The 20,341-nt window shown below is 45.0% G+C and overlaps 1 protein-coding gene across 2 annotated transcripts in view; it reads left to right on the top strand.

Moving 5' to 3' along the window:
* EPS8L2 (EPS8 like 2) overlaps positions 1 to 20,341 on the top strand; it is a 115,848-nt gene that overhangs the window by 14,767 nt on the left and 80,740 nt on the right. Inside the window, exons 2-3 of one of the 2 annotated variants that reach the window (XM_006019203.3) lie at positions 15,576 to 15,639; positions 16,904 to 16,959. In XM_006019203.3, coding sequence (XP_006019265.1) covers positions 15,596 to 15,639; positions 16,904 to 16,959 — 100 coding nt within the window. In that variant the 5' untranslated portion in view covers positions 15,576 to 15,595. Of the gene's footprint in view, positions 1 to 15,574; positions 15,640 to 16,903; positions 16,960 to 20,341 lie in introns of those variants that run through there. The other variant, XM_025198551.1, reaches the window with a different exon arrangement.

A 20,341-nucleotide genomic window follows, 5' to 3' on the forward strand; every position in this document is an offset into this window, starting at 1 on the left:
TAATTTCAACAAATGTAATTGAAAAAAAATAATTTCAAAACAACTTTTTCCTTAAAATGTTGTTTTACACCATACCTTATAATATTAAAAAGAGCTCAGCTGACCTCCAAACTAACTTTTTTCAATTTCTTTTTAAAATGTATTTCTTTCAAAAAAAAGCTTCATGGAAAATTTTTAAATCCTTGTTTTGTTTTCATTCCCATTTGATACGAAAACAAATTTCTGAAATAATTTTCTCGGATTGGACATTTGGGACTGTACCTGGCTCTAGCCGCAAATACTGAAACCAGATTATTGGAGCTCTATGACAGAGATGTTTTAGGCACCATCCTGTGAAAGAGGATTTGGTTAAGATGCTGGACTGCAATTCAGGATACCTGAGGTCGCTATCATTTTCTAAAACAGTGGTTCTCAACCTTCTTAGAGCCGGAGCACCCTTTCAGCTTTTCTGATTTTGGCACCACTCCCCAGTTAAGAATCACTGGTGTGCTGCCTGAGTTTACCACAGTGATTCTCAACCAGGATGTTACCTCTGCCACCACCAAATAAAAGTGTCCCATGTGCCTCGTACACAGCCAGACCAGACAGGGCTATGGCACAAGCACATGCTTCTGACTGCATTATGGTTATCTGATGAGCTTAAAGCAGACAGGAGTGCCCACTTGTGAAGAAGCCCTTCCTGATCACATCCTGCACAACATCTTCAGGAAACAGAGGCATGCAGGGCAGGTGGAACTGGTAACTTACTCTTCTTTTGCTGAGGGTTAAGTTGTCTCAGTCTAAATTCCACTTACCACAGGGTAAGAGTAGGAACGTGGGCTGTTCCCATGGAGCAGGCGATGCTCAATGACACCCCACTCCCTTTTACACCATGGGAAGTTGTTTGTTTGTCCATACACTTGTATATTTATTGACATAAGGTAGACAATACCAGGCTGCATCCACCAGATTCCCACACCTTCTGGACTCTGCCAGCAACATCAATTTAGAATAGCAAGATTTTCCATACATTCCCCCTTCCCCCTTTTGGAGCCATCCATCCTCTTATGAGGACCATGACCACAAGGGGTAAGGAAACCTAATACCACTCACCAGGAAAAAAATCCAATCGTTCTCTCTGGTTGCAGCTCTCAAAGCAGCTGGCTGTCATCTGCACTTATTGGGTAGCAGTGCAAGGAAGACTGCCTGGCTTGAAATATTAAAAGCAAGGGGGTATTGGGCCCAGCTACAAGGACATAACATTACACAAATACCAGAGCATTCACAGCCAAGCTAATCCAGCTTGATGGGCATGGCGTGTTCTTCATCAACTCCTGCCAGCCCTGTGTGTGACACCTTCCCCAATTCCTACTGTTAAATATAGGACCACCATTTTGTCTTCTAGAACAATTAATGCACACAGGACATCTATAAAGCAGTTTTCACAGTCTATCCATGCCTTGCCCAAGGGCTGAATATGCTGTTTCCATAACACTCCCATCCGTCCCAGGCTGGGGCCCAAATCCATCCATGGAGCAGTGCTTGCCACCAGTCTACTGGGCTGGCTGGAACAGCATCAGTTTGTTTGGTGGGTTTTCTTTTACATACTGACACTCCCTGCTGACATGCCATGTGCCAAGTTAGCTCAAAACAAGTGTCCAAAAATATACAGACAGGATGTGAGTAAGAAATAATAATTAAAAAAATATCAGGGAAGGAGCAGATGGAAATGAAAATAGGCAATGATAAGTTTAGAGACTGAAAAAGCCCTATAATATTGGACATGGTTTCAGGACCTAAAAGGTCTAGGTCTTCCCTCACCCCACAAAACCCTCTCACAGTTCCCAAGACAGTAAATGGCATTTACTGAGGCAAGACTTTATCCTGTTTGGTGGCATCTTTCAACTGCCCAGGAAAAGGGGGGGGGCAGGTGAAGCAACTACTACTCAATGGGACATTTGGGAATGCTCGGTTCTTTATTCCTTTCAAGAGCTCTAGGGAATCATGATGGGCTTTTCTACGCAACAGAATTGAGAAGCCAACAGCTTAACAGCAGAGGTGAACATGAAAAGTGGGGGAGAGAGAGGGTCCTCATTCACCAATGTGGACTAGCACCCCACAGCAGTCCCACTGACTTCAGTAGAATATCACAGGGTGTAACTCAGAATAACTCAGGGCTGAATCTGGCCAAAAGATCCCACGCCCCTGTGAGGAGTTAGGTGAACAGGCAGCTCTAAAACCTGTTTGTCAATGGACAACCTTCTCCTATTAACACAGTCTTAAAACAGTATCTCCCTTCCACAGTTTCATTTACTAGATTTTTTTTCAGCCAGGCAAGTGAGTCAAGGTTTCACAGCAGTCTTCTGGGGAAAAACAAAAATACTTTCCATCGTAGTAAACACACTGGAAGGAGTTTAGGGCAAACAAATCATAATAGGCTTCTGTCCCCCCAGCAGTCACTGACCTCAACTCCTATGGTTTATTCCTGAAGTCAGCCAGTTGGCCTGGGGTTGGGGACCGAGTAAGACTTTTGTGGGAGAACACTGTATTTCCAGCAGATTGGCATGGAGCCAACCACTGCATTAGGTCTTCTTTTTTGAAGCATGCTGGCCCTGATCAGATAGGCTTCATAACCATGGAAGTGACAAACACATTTAAGGGCAGAGGTCCCAGCATGGACAGGGCCTTTGCCAGAACATGACATGCATTTGCCTGCCAGCAGGAGCCTAGTCAGGCAGCTTTACAGGTCATCAACAAATCAGGGGTTGGCGGTCAGCTATACCTTATCCACAGAAGCCTACAAGGGATCTCTACCTAAGGCGAACTAGCAATGATTACCATATTAACGTTAGCTGGGCCATAGCACAACTATATATTAGATAGTAGTTTAATGAAATATTTATACAGATTAGTAATTAGCTCAAATTAATCACCATTCAAAGGTCACCTGCTCTCTTACTGCACAAATGTAGCTGAAGTAACAGGAGGACGAAAAGATTGTGATCTGTCAGGTGTCCAATAAACACAAGCTTTTTAATGGTAACTGTTACACTTGATGTGCCACAAGATTGTGTGTCAAGCTGTTGGGGCACCTGAACTTCTGCAATTTTTTACTTCTGTTCTTAAATTCTCAAAATGTCATTGTATGATAGTTTGGGTTGGGGCATTAAATAATAACACAGCGTTTCATATCTACAGTACCACACTTCAGGTGAGGATTTCCGAGTACAGGGACATCCAGTTATTAAGGCCCCTGCAAGGAGGTGGATATGTTATATCCGGTGAGGCCACAGCTGGAGTACTGCATCCAACTCTGGGCTCCACACTTTAGAAAGGATCTGGAGAAGCCTGAGAGAGTCCATAGGAGAGCCACATGCATAATTAGAGGTTAAGAGAACAGGCTTTGTGAAGAGAAGCTGAGAGGCATGGGACTCTTCAGCCTGGAAAAGTGAAGGCTCAGGGGTGACTAAGGGGTGTGCATCAGGAACTGGGAAAATGTCTGTTCACCAGGGCACCCCAAAGGAAGACAAGGTCAGATGGTCACAAACTGCTGGAAGACCATTTTAGACTGGACATAAGGAAAAACATCCTTACTGTCTGAGTCTCCAGAGTCTGGAATAGACTCCCCCCAGAAGTGGTGCGAGCACCTACTCCGGATACCTTTAAGAAATGCTTAAATGCTTATCTTGCTGGGGCGATCTTACCGCAGCTGACTTCCTGCCCTTTAGGCAGGGGTCTGGACCTGATGATCTCACGAGGTCCCTTCCAGCCCTAATGTCTATGAAATCTATGAAATCCTGTTCTTGAGCAGAAATATAGAGACCAGATTCTGTTAACCTATTATGCCTGATTCAGGTGCCTAACCATAAGCCTATTCCACCCTGCTCAAGTCCCTGAAAAACTGTTAATGCAAATAGTGAGTGGGTCCTCCTCCTCACTGCTTTTTCAATTCAATATTGAGGAGAATGACACACAGTTACAAAAAATAGAGCCATTAAGGGATTTTCAGGACTTGAACAGAGTGGAGTTGCACTTAGGCACCCAAGTACACTTAGATGCCTAATAGGTGGAACAGAATCTGAGGATTTAAGTAATATACTCAGTTACAACGTGAGTCAGTGACAGCTGGAAGTCCACACTCCAACCACCACGTACACCGCCCCAAACAAGCCATTGCTTGTTGTCTCTGGGTTGTTATAGAAGTGCCTCCTACCTTGGACAAACTCAAATGTGAATCTGAGCAGTGCTGGCTCCTTCAGTAGGTGGGTGTGAAGAACAACTCTTCCTACTTGAGCTCTTGGCCGTGAGAAATGTATACGCTACCATTTAAGCATATGGCCTCCACACTTTGTATGAACACAGAGCCTCTCATTCAACGCCCTGAGTTTGATGGTGGCAGAACATTCAGCAGCTCAGGAGCGTTCCTTTGCTTCCTTCCAGGCAGCGCTGTATTCATCAAAACATGAGCCTCATCTACAGAGTTGCTCCCTGTTTTGACTGGCTGAGCCCCACATGCATGGTCTTTCCCTCCTTCTACTGGCTCCTCATCTGATTCATAATGTAAACAGTAGGTGTGCCGGAGAAAAATAACAAGGATCTCTTTCACCTTGAGACGCTTACAGTCCAGTCCTGCGCTCATCAAAAAAAGCTGTGATAATGCTTCCATTGACTACAGTGACTGGGCCTGTAGTGTGTAATACCAGGCTGGGAACAGTGAATTAATTGTGCTATATTCAGATTTCCAAGTAAAGAGGTGGAGGAGTTGGACATTTCTTGACATACCATTGTCAGAATCCCTGAACTCTGCCATTTTACCCCCTGAGCGAGCATCTTCCCTGTCAAGTGCTAAGGGCATTGAATCCAAAGTCCAGTGAAGTCACTGGACAGACTCCCACTAATTTTGATGGGCTTTGGACCAGGACCTAACTTTCTGCTGGCCCACTGCCTCTTCCTGAGCCCATAACGGCTGCCAAAATTAAGTATGACTCTGTGGTTAGTTCCTTTTTGTTGTAAACTAAACTATGTGTATCCACAGGTCAAAAAGGTGGGTCGCATTAACTGTAGGTTGAGAAGGGAGATAAATATCCCCCAAATAGACCACTTCTCCTGGCCTTCAAGAGGAAAAAGGTGAAAGACTCCAAAACATAGAAACCAAGCCATTCCCAGGGAGCCTGAGGAATTTCAAGTTGTTTTTTCCAAGTGAACAAGAATGACTCATATTATAGACTCTCCTATCTGGCACATTTGGCTTGGGAGGTTTTTAGTCCAAAAGATTGTAATGCACTTGTTTATTACAATTAACATTTATTCATTTTGCTCTTGTTTCAAGAAAGGCCTACTTCCCTAATTTGATTTTGGTTGCCTCTGTTTTTTGACATTTGGGACCCCTGACAGGGTCTGATTTTTGGAGTGCTTGCAGGTGGGACTAACTTCTGTTGGAATGGATGATGGCTGCTTGTCCCCAAGTTATGTGGGAGATGCAAAGCTATAGAGAACATGTCTGAAACATTTTTCTCACCCTCAGAAGTTCTGCTCGGTATGTCAGGACTGCCTTGGAAAGAACAAGTGCGGAGCAGGAACAGAAGGGAATTTCAAAAGATAGGAAAGAAAGTGCTCCATTCGTGGGCAAACCTATTTAACCACAATTTAGGCACAGATAATATACAGTATTAGTACCCTTGGCAAGATACATCATCAGCAGACACACCACAAGCTCCAACCTGCTCTGTGTTTTTCTTTAACCTGGATTTCTGCAGGGCTCTACCAAAATTGAAGAACAGGGTAAATTCAAATAATATGAATCAACTCAGAGACTGAGGACTCTACCCATTGCATATTCTTCTTTCAGAATGGCACTGGAATTGGCCTCCAATTTCCCCAGACCTTTCTGATGCCGGATAGTTGTGGCTGGACTTGTGAACAGCCAGTTGTGTTGTGCTTCTACGAACAGGGTTCTGTTTTGGCAGGAAATATATTTTAGGAAATCCTATTAGCTTCAGGTGTTCACTCACTCTGAATCTGGCTCTCTGAGATGCTGAGAACTTTGCTAGGTGCTGGGGGCTTTCACTGTTCTTTAGGAACAGACTTTCAATCTATGTCTAAACTAAGTTTTGTTTCCAAGTTGACCAATAAAAGGAAATGGCCTCTATTCAAGAGACGTTCAGTTTCATAAGCTGCATCTAGGCACTTGTGAATGTGATATAAAGGTAATGCAAATATTGGCATGTGCCCAGCTCCCCCACTTTGTGGTATTACTTAATGTTTTGAATGCACTACCAACAGCTTTCAAGCCTGGATTTTCATCTTTACCCTTCTCTGTTGATCAGGATTAAGGAGAGCAGACACATGGGCTGTACCCATAGGAACTCTAATCCAGTCTGGCAGCAGCTTTGCAGGCCCCCTCCAAAGGAGATCAGTTGATACCAAGCCCAGCGTCAGAAGGAACATGTGGGTGGTTTTCTTTCAATGCTGGGAAGTCCACCCCACCTAAGCTTTCTATCAGGAAACTTCTTTTATTAGTACAAATTCTGAGTTTATTATTGTTTCTGAGAAGCTTAGTTAGCAGGGCACTTGTTTCTTTGGTGAATTCCTCAGCTATGAGTAACAGCAGCATAAAATGATGGAGACAATCTGTGGCAGACATGCATTTTGGTGTTGGCAGACCCACCCTTCTTTTACTGTAAAGAGGAGATCAAGGTTAAGTTTTGAGCCAACCTCCTGTCAGTATCCCTGTTGTTACATGATGTTGGCTGGGGTACAGTGAATACCGTGAGTCCCACATCCTGCCTCCATGTGGCTAGACCCCTATGATCCTATGACACTGATTTCATGATGTGTACACCATAACAGCACACATGATGTCAAGCAGGATGGAGCTGGCAGAGGAAGCAATAAGGAAGCTCCTGACGTTGAGCCTGGCCATACCCTATGACAACAGAATAGTTTTTGGAGGATGAAGAGAGGCAAACCTGGAGCAGCCCCAGAGCCTCCATGCTACTACCCTCAACCCTCTGTTATTCTTCCCCCACTTCAGAGCTGTAAGGATGCAGTTCTAGGAGACAGTTGGGCGATGCCTAGATGGGATTCTCAAGTCCTTCAGTATATAAGAATTGCTTACAGTTTCCCACATGTAGATTACAAGCCCATAGATTGCCTCTCTTCCAACCATAAGGCTTTCTCAGAGCTGTGTCACATTCTGACAGTGGCACTTATCTAGCTAAGTTTTCATTAAGTCCAAAGCTAATGGCTGCCAGTGACCCATGTCACCTAGCCGTTGGGTTGGATTCTTTTTAGCGTCATGTTTGTATTCTGTAGAATCTCTGCAATGTGAAACATTTGACGAACAGGGAGTGTTTGTTCCTGGTTCCTAACAGGACCTACCCACTATTTAATATGTCACAAGAGAGGGCCCAAATGACACACACAGATACAGGTGGCATAGACACTCAGACTTATTGGCATTTGTTCTTTCACATACAGATAACTGGCCAAGATCTTTCTTCCAAAAATGATTAGTGATTTTGAGTGCCTTCATCTTTGTTTATCCAACTAATGACACCTTAAAAGGTGATTTTGGAAAGCTGTGTGCCTGGTACTTTCTGAAAGTCAGGTTCTTTTTTAAGATAGCCCAAGTCATGGCCCCAAAACTGAAGCAACCAAGACACTAAGCATTTTAAGAAGTGTTGGCCAGTATATTTTTAACCACTATTTTTTAACCACTGTTTGAAAGCAGGGGCTATCCAATTTAAAAACATCCCTCCAAAAGGACCACAACCCCTCTTGATTTGCTCATGTGAATGAGAACAATTTTTGGAGGTACAAGTTGAGAAATGGTGTTAAAAACCAAAAAGAATCATGATCCTGAAGTCATAAAGAGATTGTACAACAATAAGAGCTGACCCACATTTGCTTCTCTGTCTAACTTCCAACACCTTATCTCAGGGTCCTGGTTTCCCGTTGCAACGGCTGATGAGCTGTCTTCCAAGGGAAATGAGACAGTATTTTCTTGAAACCCGTTTCCCTTCACTTAGTTGCTTTTTGTTGAAACAGATGGATTTTTTGGTGATGGGAACATTTCTGGTTCACAGATCCACATCTAATCTGAGCTGATAGTGCCTGAAATGTAATGTCATCAAACAGCTATTTGGCTTTCTGGGTAAAATAATTTGGTGATCCTGAAGCAATATGTAGCAGATGGGTATCAACGTATTACACTTTGTGCCAGCAAAGAGAACAGGAGGGTGGATTTACCTTGAAAGGACAGGATTGGGACTTAAAATAACCTGGTTTAACCGCCAACACTAGCACAGACTCCCCCAGGGTCACCTTGGGCACATCGCAGTGCCCCACTCAGCCACCTGAGACATAAGGATAATGCTGTTTCATCACTACAGGTGGATACCCAATGCGCTGGGAGAAGTGGATTGGCAAAACAGTGGAGAGAGGTTTGCCCTGCTGTTCTTAGTTCTTGTGGATAAAGGAAGGCTGTTCACACCTGTCAACCCAGTAACTCTGACCAGAAAAACACTATCTAATATTATAAGTGCTTTGTTATCCTGGGAAGTTTGAGAGATAATATCATGTGATCAACAGCTAATGTTTCTTACATTCAGGTTCCTCTAACATTCTGGTCTGACGCCTTCTGTTGACATTGGCTGCATGTTCAGCTATGGGCAGAGTAAGAGCAGGCCTACCCCTGCATAGGCCCCCCAGGGCAATGTTTCCATCACAAACTTTTCATCCTCATCCAAGCCCTTAGCACTAGTAACACTTGGCACTGGCAGTTTCTGTTCTCTCAGGATCCTGAAATAATTTACATGTACTCAATAATGAAGCCTTGCAGCAGTCCAGGGAGGCGCCATCTCTGCTCTTCCCGGGCATCTCTCCTATCTGTTCCTTCTGGCTCCTTCACCTCCTTTGAAGGGGAATGAGGAAACTCCTTGGCACAGCAGGCAGCACCAGCAAAGACACACCCAGTGGCCATCGCTCTAGTGGCCACATGTTCCTGGCACTTGCACTGAAACTTCAGTCCCACCGTTTGCCTGATGATGCCATAGAACAGAGCCATAACTTAGCATAATTCAATGCGGCTGGGCCAGCAATACTCAGAGTGTTTAGGATAGGTAGATCTGACTTAATTAACCCCTGAGACACTTCTCACTGACACGACTCTTCAATGACAAATATGATATACCAGCTCCACTTAGGAAAGCATACTACTGCATGGGGTGCTGCCAAGAAAGCTAGGCACTATCCTGCCAGTGAGACATTTCAGTGGGGAAGTCTTATAGACATTAGGGCTGGAAGGGACCTCGGAAGATCTTCGAGCCCAGCCCCCTGCCCCATCATTCATTATGACAATGAACACATGCACTGGCCCACAGACGGATGCAAGGGTGGGGCACCAGCATGTTTGCACCCTGCTTTGGCTGTGCCCTGTACACCCGGTGACCTCTCGGAGCTCACAGGCACTTTAGCACAGCTGCTGCTGGGAGTTTCCACGTGTGCCATGAGCTCTATGAGCTCACTGCTGGTCTATGCAGGCTCTGCCCAGAGCCCTTGCAGTCAAGCAGCTGTGGAGCCTGTTGCTCTTTGCTCCTTCCCTCCCTTCTTGCTTTCACTCCACTCTGGAGACTCCATGCTGCTGCTGATCATCCAGTCTCCTTTCTCTGCTGCTAAATTCAGCAGCAGGAAAGAGGAGATGGAAGGGGAAAAGAGTACAGCAGCAGGCTCTGAGTTCCCTGAAAGCACTCAACGGATAGAAGGGCACTAAAAGGGAGATAGGTCAATATTAATAATTAATAATCACTGGGATTATTACTGTACGCTGCACCAATGTTTCTCAAGTTTTTCAACTTGGCGAATCCATATTCAAAGTCAACATTTTTAATGACAGCATATTTGCTATAAAAATAATAATAAAGGGTAACAATGACCAGGCTACATAATCAGTCTGTGTGTATGCTTATGCTTCAAGAGACTGACAGAGAATACTTGCCCTGGGAGGGTATGTGGAGACTAGCGGAGTGAGATTTCCTGTGCTTTAAACCAGGGCTTTCAAACATACAGCCTGTGGGCTGGATCCAGCTTGTAGAGCCATGTCATCTAGCCCAAGGGCTCTTCCAGAAATTTGGGGGTGAGTGGGTGGGTGAGGGAGGGTGGGAGAGGAGAAGTGGGGAAGTGAGTGATGGTTGCGTGAAGCCCTCCAGTTCCCTGACAATGCTCACCCCGCCACTGCCACAACATCTAGATCTGGCCCAGGGGACCAGGTGAGTTTGACACCCCTTTTTTAGATTGCATTATAATTTTCAGCTCTAGATCTCCTTCCTACAATTCCCTTTTGTGACCTGACGGGCTGAAAAACACTCCACTGTAACCAAAACATGGACAACCCTAGGATGCTGGCACTATACCTCACAATACTGATTTCAAACCAAAGCTAATTTCTTAATAATGGAGACAAGAAAGGAAAGCTCCAGGGAGGAAACAATGGACCTAGACAAAGAGTGTACCAACAACAGTGTTACTAAATTTGCCTCTTGTTTCTTCTCAAGCGCATACTCATAACACCCCATAAAATATGAAGAAAGCAACCGCACCCATCAGGAAGATAAAAGAGAGATATCAGGAACTCTCTGGTCAGGAAAGTACGAGCAACAAACAAAATGAAAGCAAGGGGAACACAATGTGAATGCTGGAGGCAGCTACAGTATCAGCCGCTTTCTAGACACGCCCATGCAGAGAAAAGAACCAGAGGAAGCCAACAGGCTCCAATCTCTCACACTTGTCTCTGGCCTGGTCTGTATTCAAAGTCAGAACAGCCCTATGCGGGTTCATAACTCATGTGATTTAAACCTGAGTTATCTCATTTCAGTTTAATCATTCAAAACCCACCTACCCCATGTATCTGTTTTCAGTAAGACATTGGGTTTAACTCACATCGGCCAGGTTCAAAGTGAATCAAGAATGCCTACACAAGGCTTTGCATTGGTTTAATTAAACCAGTTTCACATCATGCCATAATGCAAGTTTGAATACAGAGAAGGCCTTTAAGGTAACAGGGAGAGGTATTAGCAGCATTATTACACTTTATGGCAAAGAAGGGAGGGGAATCAGACAAGAGTTACATAGTAACAAAATTATTATTTTATTTATGCAGAGAAATAAATTGGGTAGAACTATGGGGACAAGTGACTGGAAATCTGTGCTTATCTCCACTGAAACACTTGGCTTGCTTCCTGTTTTGTGTCTTGTTTCAAGACTGTTAGCTACTTGGGGCATGAACCATCTTCTTCCTTTCTTTCTGCCTTTCACAGTATCAGTATGGCTATGGACAGACATTACACATAAACCAGTTTAACTGATCAGACACTGGTTTAAACCTGTAACAGAACAGACGTTCAGCGCACATAAACTAGTTTGAGAAGGGCTGAAACTGGTTTGAGATAAACCTGGTTGAATGTAGTATCAGATTTAGCTGATTTGGGTCAAACCTGTTTATGCAATGTCTGTCCCAGACCCCTTCCTAGTTTAACTTAAACCAGAGTCCCCGAGCACCCCAGATGCTTTGCAGCCCTGGGCTGGGCTGTCTGCTCCAGAGAGCAGGGCTGGCCCTGCCCCTCTGCTCCCTGGCTGGAGCTCTGGCACAGATGGCAGGCACAGCAGGGTCTGCCTGGCTTCCCCCTGCCCTCCCTCCCCGCCCACTCCCTGCTCAAGCCAGGATTCCCCGCTCCCCTCTCCCACAGCACGGACCGTAGCCAGCATGTGATATGCTAGCTAATGCTGAGAGGTGTCTGTGTAAGGCAGACAGGACAAAAGCAGAAAGGACAGTGTCTGCTCAGGGCTTTTTGGAACTAATCAACATTTCAGTTGTTAATGTTCCTTTCTTGGAAAAAGTTGTTAAAGAAGAGCTTGAACAAATGAGAGAGGCTTTTGTTTTCTTGATAGGCTGCTAAATGCTGTTATCAACTCCTGCTGGGCTGGTCAGGAGCAGTGAGAGGGGAAGAGGGGAACCCCTCCCTAATCAGAGCATCCTGCCAGGGCCTGGCCATGCCCTCCCTCAGCTCAGCACTGTTGAAGGGAAGGGAGGGCTGCTTTAGCACCCCCCGGCTTCTAGCCTGAGTCACTGCAGGCATGTGCCTGCATTTCTTCAGTCCAGAGGGGATGTTTGCACAGTTACAAACTGGTCCAGCCTAGCCAGGTTAGACTAAACCTGCAAAGATTGAATCAATTCAGGCTTTTTGAATGTCTGTCCCTAGCCTATGTGTGTGTGTGTGGAGGTGGGAGAAGTCTAATCACAACTGGGACTACCCCAGTATAAATACTCATAATAACAATACATACAAGGCATCAGCCAACAACTAGTGAAATTGCCTGTTGGGTAGAAAGGGCCTAATCTATCTGTTATATAACTCAGCTCTGGGATAGTGTTTGTATAATGCATATGCTTCCTCTGCTTGGGTGAAAGAACCCAGTATGTTATCAGCAAGACAGCTGCAAACTCATCAATCTGTACTGGCTACACCACATGCAGAGGAAACAGAGCAAACAAATGCTGTCTTTGTATGGGTTACACCTACAAAATACAGGACAGTGGCTAAGCACCTAGTATGCTGGGACAGCTGTTTATTACCCTAATCAGTCATTTTGCTGTCCCTTTGTGTTCACTCTGCTTCCTCTGCCCACCTGCTATCTCTCATCATCAGAGGCAGCACCTGGCCTGATCCAACTCTTCCCCGATCCCAAGCTGAGGCAGCACCCAACCCACTAGCAGCCCGCCCGGGTGGCCCCGGGGGGCGCCACCACCATGGAGAGAAGGACCAGGGCCCCCCGCAGCTCAGAACCACTCGGCCCACCAGCATCTCACCCCCCGGCTGCACGAGAGAGGTGGGCAGGCTCCACCAAATAAAAAAAGATCAGGCCCCTTGCTGCTTCTGCCTTCAGCAGGTGCCTACTGAAGGCAGAAGCGGCAAGCAGACCAAACCTTTTTTCTTGCCTTTACCCGTGGCTGGGGGGTGAGCTGACAGCTGCATCACTGCAATTTGCAACACTGAAGACTAAAAAACATCCAGATGTAGTTTAGTTCGCAACAATGCAAAGTCATTTAAAAACCCCAAAAGTCTTGCACATGTACACTGTGATGTCATTAAGCCCCACAAAGGACATTTTCGTCACCTGTACAGGCTAATGGTGTCACGTGTAGAAGCACCCTTAGGTTGTTGGCTCTGTAGGGCAATGCCCATCTCCCATTCTGTGTGTGTAGAGGGGAGACCTGGGCCATAAGGGGAGGCCTTATATTGACTGATGAATTGTAGAGCAAGCCAGTAGCATGTGCTGCTCAGTCTGCTGTCATTTACACTCTCTTGCTGAAGAGGCGGTAAGGGTCTGATGATTCACCCTTAAAATACTTCATGACATTTTTTTTCTTCAAGAAGAATTTACCTGCACTTTTCCTTCCCCTTTCCCTCCCCTTGGAATGCTAACGATAGGTACGTATGTAGAGCTCACACTTGGTCAGGTGAGACTCTATGAAGTGTTTGTGCGTGAGTAGGACTTTGACAAACAAGAAAGGAACTTGGGACTTTACCGTGTGGCTGATGTGTATTCTGCGGTCACACATCAAGCAGCAAATTCTAATTGGCAGCAGATAGCTACAGCGGCTACACCTATACATTCTCCTGCTACTCCCTGGGCGTGCCACCGTTACTGAGCACAGATTAAAAAAAACACTTCATTTTACAGCTGGCCCAGATTCCGTAGAACTCCATGCAGCTTCTTCTTTGTGAATAATTGTGCAACACTCAGCCATTCCCTTGCAATTTTGAATTTGCTAATGGAGCAGCAAGTGAAGGCAGCTACTATGGGAGACGGATGGGCAGGGTCCTTGGTTGAACAGAGGCAGGAAAAGTAGACAGAGCTTATGAAGGTGAAAACAAATGCTAACATTTCCAAGGTCACTCTCATTTACCAAAGGCCCATCTCCATTACCCTTCACTTTCCTCAATGTGGATTTCTATTTGGGGACCTCTGGAGCTAAGCTGCAAACTCACCAGGCTGAATTTTGCTCTCACTTAAATCCAGTAGAAGGGATTTCAATAAGACTACATATGGATGTGATGGTTTAAAGGGATATAGGAACAGAGCATTACTGTTCCTAAGTTCGATCAGCTACTGGGAGGCTAAAATGGATCAACAGCCTTAAAAGGAACAGAATAGACTAGGGCTTAGTAGAGCATTTTCCCTCTGCCAATTATCCTATGTCACTTTACAAAAAGAAATCTATTAGATATGAGCAGTGCAGGGACTGACGTGAGAAAGCAGCAGTCATTATGAGCTGCAAAACAATTCATAAATACGGCCGGGGGCACTGGAACTGGTTTAACTTAACTGATGTGTGTCAAGATATCAGGCACATTCCTTCAAATTTTGATAATCTTATATTGATTTCAGTGGGGCCAAGATTGAGCCCACACAAGAGAAACAATAAGGCACTTGAGTGGCCAGATCCTACAGAGATGACTCTTAATATTTTGCAGTGTGAATAAAATGCCTGGAAATTATAATTTTTTTGTTCTGTTTTGTTTTGTCTTATTTTTTGCATTCACATGGAAGGGTTATGAGGAACATTGTCGATCTCTGAAGATACAAAACTTCCCAGATGGTTATATGGTATTTCCTCTCTCTGCTCTTCCTTAACTGGCTGCTTTATTTTCTGAAGGAAATTCTGGATAATTCTCGAACTCTCTCCCTTTATTTATAATTTCTGTAAAGCATTTTTCCCCACATGTGGTAAATCTCTGAACTGGGCTGTCTGCTTCTCTACCGCTGGCTGAACATTCAGAGTCCCTTGTGGTAATCTACTGGATTGCTAATAGTGTTTGCAAATCTGTCTTGTGCTATCATTTGCTATGCGAAGAGTATACTGGTAAAGGCAGCTTTATACCTGATATGGCATTTTGTACTAACACTCAATAATTTTCCAAGACAAGATAACTTTCAGACATGTACATGAAAAATAACCCAGGGCATTCATCATTGGTGAGTGTATGACTAAATAAAGCATATCAGAAGGCAGAGTAGATATGCACCTTTACAGACTAACTAAATAAAATATAGAGAGACCACAAGTTTGTGAGCTCAAGTTCACTTCATCAGATGCTGTGAAAGGATGTGCAGAAAGCAGAGAATAAGGAGAGAGATATTAAAATATAAAAGAGAAGGGAAGGAGGAGAAAGAAAGATAAGGGAAATGGGGGCACATAAAGCATAGCTATGCACATTTTCAAATTGCCTCTAAGGGGTCACTAGGATGAGGCCAGTTATGCTCTTATTTAATCCTAGATCAGACCCCTCAGCTTATATCTGAGAAAGCTTGGTGCCACGGTGAGGGTAGGGAGAGTGCAGGAAGGTAGCTGGGTGCATCTTAAGGTGACCACCTGCATGCACCATCAGTCGTGGGCACAGGAAGAGAGGCTGGGATCCTTTTACAAAGTTCACCCCACAGCAAGGCACACAGTTGCACAAACAGTTCATCAGGTCACATAACCAGAAGGCTGAATTTTCTAATCACTCATCATGTCTCATTTGTTTCTGTTACAGCTGCGTGTCCTGAGAGCAATATGAGCCTCAAGGGATCTATCAGCAGTAACCCTGGCTCTGCAAAGTAAGAACCTCACTGTCATCATAAGCTTCAATGACTTCTCTCCATGTATTGCAATAGATTGGGACATCCTATTCCTACCTGTCTCATTAAACTTCTTTAAATGTGGCCTTCATACAGGCTCAAAATTGGGTCAGCATCAGCCTCCGCAGGCTCACCTGTGGCCATGTTCCTCATGCATATAAACCAGGGGATAGCAAAATGCAGCTTGTGGGCCAGATGCGGCCTGCCAGGCCATTGTATCTGGCCTGTGGGGCCCCTAAAAATTTAGAAAATTAATATTTATCTGCCCCTGGCTGCCTGTCATGTGGCCCTCAATGGCTTGCCAAAACTCAGTAAGCAGCCCTCCGCCCAAAATAATTGCCCACCCCTAATATAAACTCACACTCCACCACCCTTAGAACCCCCTTCCTGAAGCCATGCATTCCCCATATTAGTAAGGAATACCATTGACATGATAGTATTTATAATGAGGCTGGACCCAGATGGGCTGTCTGCTACTTGAATATTCCAGTACTACATTCAGATTAAATAGAGCCCTACAAGTAGATAACAGCTTTGTATGAGAAAGTGGGTTCTAACAGATTCTCTGAAATGGACAGTACAAATGATGAAGTGCTCTAGCTGGTAATACAGAGCTGCCATCTGGAGGACTAAAATCTGGATTTGGTTGATTGTACTGCAGAAGCGAGGCAGGCCTGTAAGAAAGAAGGGCACAGCATTGATACCTGTATGGAGATGCAACCTGATGTTCAGGCTAAGCTCAGTTCCATCAGGCCCTACTGCCAAGAAAGGACCAGAGGATTCTGGGAGAGCCAAGGCAGAAAAAGTGGGTGAGGATCAGTTGTCTTGAGGTCAGAGACCTGTGTCCTTTCCAGGTTTGGCCCAACGAAATGCAAAGGCAAGATCTTACATTTTGGAGAAAATAAAACATCAAGGGAAAGCTGGTCAGATCCCCTCCCCTCAAAAATTAAAGCTAAAGGGCAAATAGCAAGCTTCCCGCAAGGCCCCCAAACCCATTACAGTGCAAGCCACTACTGTGTGGAGAAGTGGAAGGGAATGCATGTGGCTCCCCGGGCACGGCAGTGATTGCTACCACTCCTCCACACTCATTCAAGCTAGACCAGAAAGCCAGTGCTACGTGTCATTCAGACAGGTACTCCAGATCAGAGTTACTATCAAGTGTAAAAAAATCACATCATGAATCCAAAAGAGAGATGCTTTAGATTTGTTGTTCATTGGGTCTGTCTTTTCTTTTGTGTTGTAGTGGCAGCATGGGCAAAGCAGATGGAGCTTCCAAACTGAGTGCAAAAGATTTATATGGTAAGTCACTGGCCCTGAGGCACTAAGCTGATGAGTAAAATTAGAATTAGTAATTTGGAAGATGAAGGCATCTTTGTGTCCTGGCTCTCTGTTGATATCTCTTGGTGGTACAGCGTGGGTCACCTGTGTGCGATGAGTGGCTATAACTGACACTTCATAATTCATTGTCCAATGTATTAGGGGGCTTCTGACTTTCCAGAAAAGCTACCAGTCTAGGCCACAGCAGGAGACAATATGCCAGAATGTCTTTGGTATGGACAAGTCTTTGGTCTGTTCCAATAAGGTAGTTTTTATGCACTCCTACCTGCTATACGTGCTATATGGCAGAAGATAACTGTTTTCTTATATACTAAGCTCACAGGTGCCTGTGTCATAGTAGCAGAAATGCCTCTCTCCTCTGACATTGCTCCCCCAGTGCAGCTGGTCTTCTGGGTCATATGACTGCAACACTAATTTTGCTAGTGTACATAAGTGAGTGCAGAACAGACGCATGTCTCCAAGGTTTTCTAGTTGATGTAGCCAGATAATCAAGTTCTCTAAATTGCCCAACTAAAGCCATTCTGTTCCTAGCAGATTAATGATTATATTCTTTAACTACTCAGTGTACTATGAAAAGTCAGTGAGTGCCCTTTGATTCTTCTGAAGGACCAAGTCTATAAAGTAGGTGCAGTTTTTTTAGCTGGCAAGAGGAGCTTCAAAAGAACATTCAGGGTTCAGATATGCCATAAACCACAGTAGCACCACAGTGGTGCAAGGATCTGCAGAAGTTTAAAAGCGCTGTGGAAAAGCTGAGTATTAATAGTGCTGTATTATCTTGCATATAAAACAAAACTTTCTTCCAAAAATAAGCTACTGGAAACTGGAGTGTGCAATTTAAGCACGGAAATAAGGTAAAAGCAACTTTTGCTGCACAAGCCAGGGGGAGGTGGGAGAGGAGGAGAGAAATAACTGTGCTGCTGCATACAGGGCAGCACAGTGAGTACCTGGGGCTCCCTCACTGACGCTGTTGACACTCTCTCTTTTCCTGGGTAGAGGCTTGTGCTAAAGAAGCTGTTACTGACTCAACAGAAGCCTCTGCCCTGGCACCCAGGCAGGGGTGGATTAAGATTAATCGGGGCCTGGGGCCCCCTCCTCCCATGACTAGGGCCCCCGACCCACACTCTGCCCCACAGCCATGGGCTCCGTCCCCAGCCAGTGCAGTGGGAACAGCAGCCAAAGCAGGACGCTCTGCCCCCCAACCCTGGGGTAGGAGCTGTGGCTGCCCCTGCCTGCAGGTCCACACTGGAGCCAGTGCTCGGGGTGCCAAGCTGCTGCCTGCTGGGCACATGCAGAGTGGACTGAACACCAGGGCGGCCCCTTGCCCTGCCATGGCTCAGTCCGGCTGAGCATCACACACACCTGGCCCAGCTGCTGGTTTTGTCCATACCAAGGCAGGAGCCCCTGGGCCCGGGCATTAATCTGCCTGTGCACCCAGGCTCTATTGTGTTGTATTTCTAAGGTTCTAAAGCTCAGCTCAAGAAGAGCAGAGGGTCCGGCGTTTTGGCTCAACCAGCACCCCTGTGGTGTCCTGCAGCTAGGAGTTAACAGAGCAGCCACAATCTTCTTTTTCCCCTCTACTGTAGCTGTCTGTGTTTCCCCTGGAAAAATACTGTCCTTACCAATGTTTTTAAGGAAAGATCTTTTTTCTTCATTTTCCCTTTCAAAAACAAGGTGTGTATCTTATTCGGAGGTATGTGTATGCAGGCAAATATGGTAATTATCATTACTATTAATAGCTCTCTGCTGATTTATGACAACTGTAGGTCTGGCCTGCCTTATGCAGTGATAAACTGAACAAACAGGATCGAGTGGCAAGGATTTCCTTCATTCTGTTCAGCTACAAAAAAGAAGGCTTCTTGGTTGGGGTGCTCTCACCATTATTTGGGGTTTCTGGTCCTGCTAGCCTTCCAGCAGAACTCTTACTGATTTTGTTAGCAAGATCAGGCTGCAAGCAAGAAGCGCCCAATAGAAGAACCCGACTGGAACAGAACAGAACAGGGATGATATTTCATTTCACATCCTAATTTCTAGCCCAGCAATCATTGCACTCACCTTCCATAATGTTGGCAACTCACTTACCTTGGGTTTCCATAGACTATCAAGGCATTGCAACAGCAATTTGACCAACTGTTTATACCTATTGGAAATCTTTCTTTGGCTCTTGGTTGCCTGAAATATTGTTACTGTAAGGTGACTGTGCTTACTGACCAGGTGCCTGAGATATTTGTCACTGTCAAGTGACCTCAGTTGCAGACTGCTTGCCTGGAGCTTTGTCCCTGTGGAATGACCCAAGCCTGGGATAGTGTCACTGTGGGTGACCTTCACTGCTGGAAGGCCTGGCACTTAGCTTAGAGGATAGCGTTGAACAAAGTAATCATTAATAATTTAGGCAAGCGTAAGGGAGCACTATGCTGAAATAAAGAGAGAAGAGAAGTTTGCTGCTCTCCACACCACTCAGTAGGCTAATTTAAGTGGGCTAAATTCAAGGGGGAAAGACTAGAGTGGGGGGAGTTTAAACTCTATAGGTTGCTTGCCCAGAGATTAAATGATATGAGCTAGAGCGGAAAAAGGGACAGGCAAATGCATGGAACTTTTAGGACATTTGCATTAAAGATCTTTTATACAGTTTAAAAGGACTCGTGCCCTTTAAAATGAACAAGAAAACACAGAACGTGTTGGAGTTGCAGCACATGTTGAAAGAATGTGGAGCTTTGGATGGAGGCAGGCTTTGGAAAGGCTTTAGCCTTAAATACCCAAAGTAAATCAATAACACATCTCGTTTCAGTCTCATCTTAAAATCAAGATCAACCTAAAAGTTGAAAATAACACCATTTTAAACCGTTCACCTATTAAGCTTTTGTCCTATTATGACAGATGTCCACCAACCAGGTAAATGCATCCAGTCACTGATATAACCTACTGTGTTGTATCATTACTAAACAGTCACCATTTAGGTGTTCATAGGATCATAGGAAAATAGTGAGCTAGAAGAGACCTTACAAGCACATGCAATCCAACCCCCTGCTTAAGGCAGGATCATCCCTGACTATATCATCCCATGCAAGTATCTGTCTAACCTGCTCTTGAAAATGTCCAGGGATACAGATTCCACAGCTTCTCTAGGTAGCCTGTCCCAATGCTTGACCATCCCCCCCATCAGAAAATTCCTCCTAATTTCCAACCTAAATTTCCTCTGCTGCAGCTTGAGGCCATTGCTCCTAGTCCTATCCCTTACAGCCACCAAAAAAACCAAACCATCTCCATTCTTTCTGTAACTGCCCTCCAGGTATTTGGAGACTTATCAAATCCTCCCTCAGTCTTCTCTTCTCCAGACTATGTAACC

This window comes from Alligator sinensis, unplaced genomic scaffold (genome assembly GCF_000455745.1).
Source record: "Alligator sinensis unplaced genomic scaffold, ASM45574v1 scaffold907_1, whole genome shotgun sequence".
NCBI lineage: Eukaryota > Metazoa > Chordata > Crocodylia > Alligatoridae > Alligator > Alligator sinensis.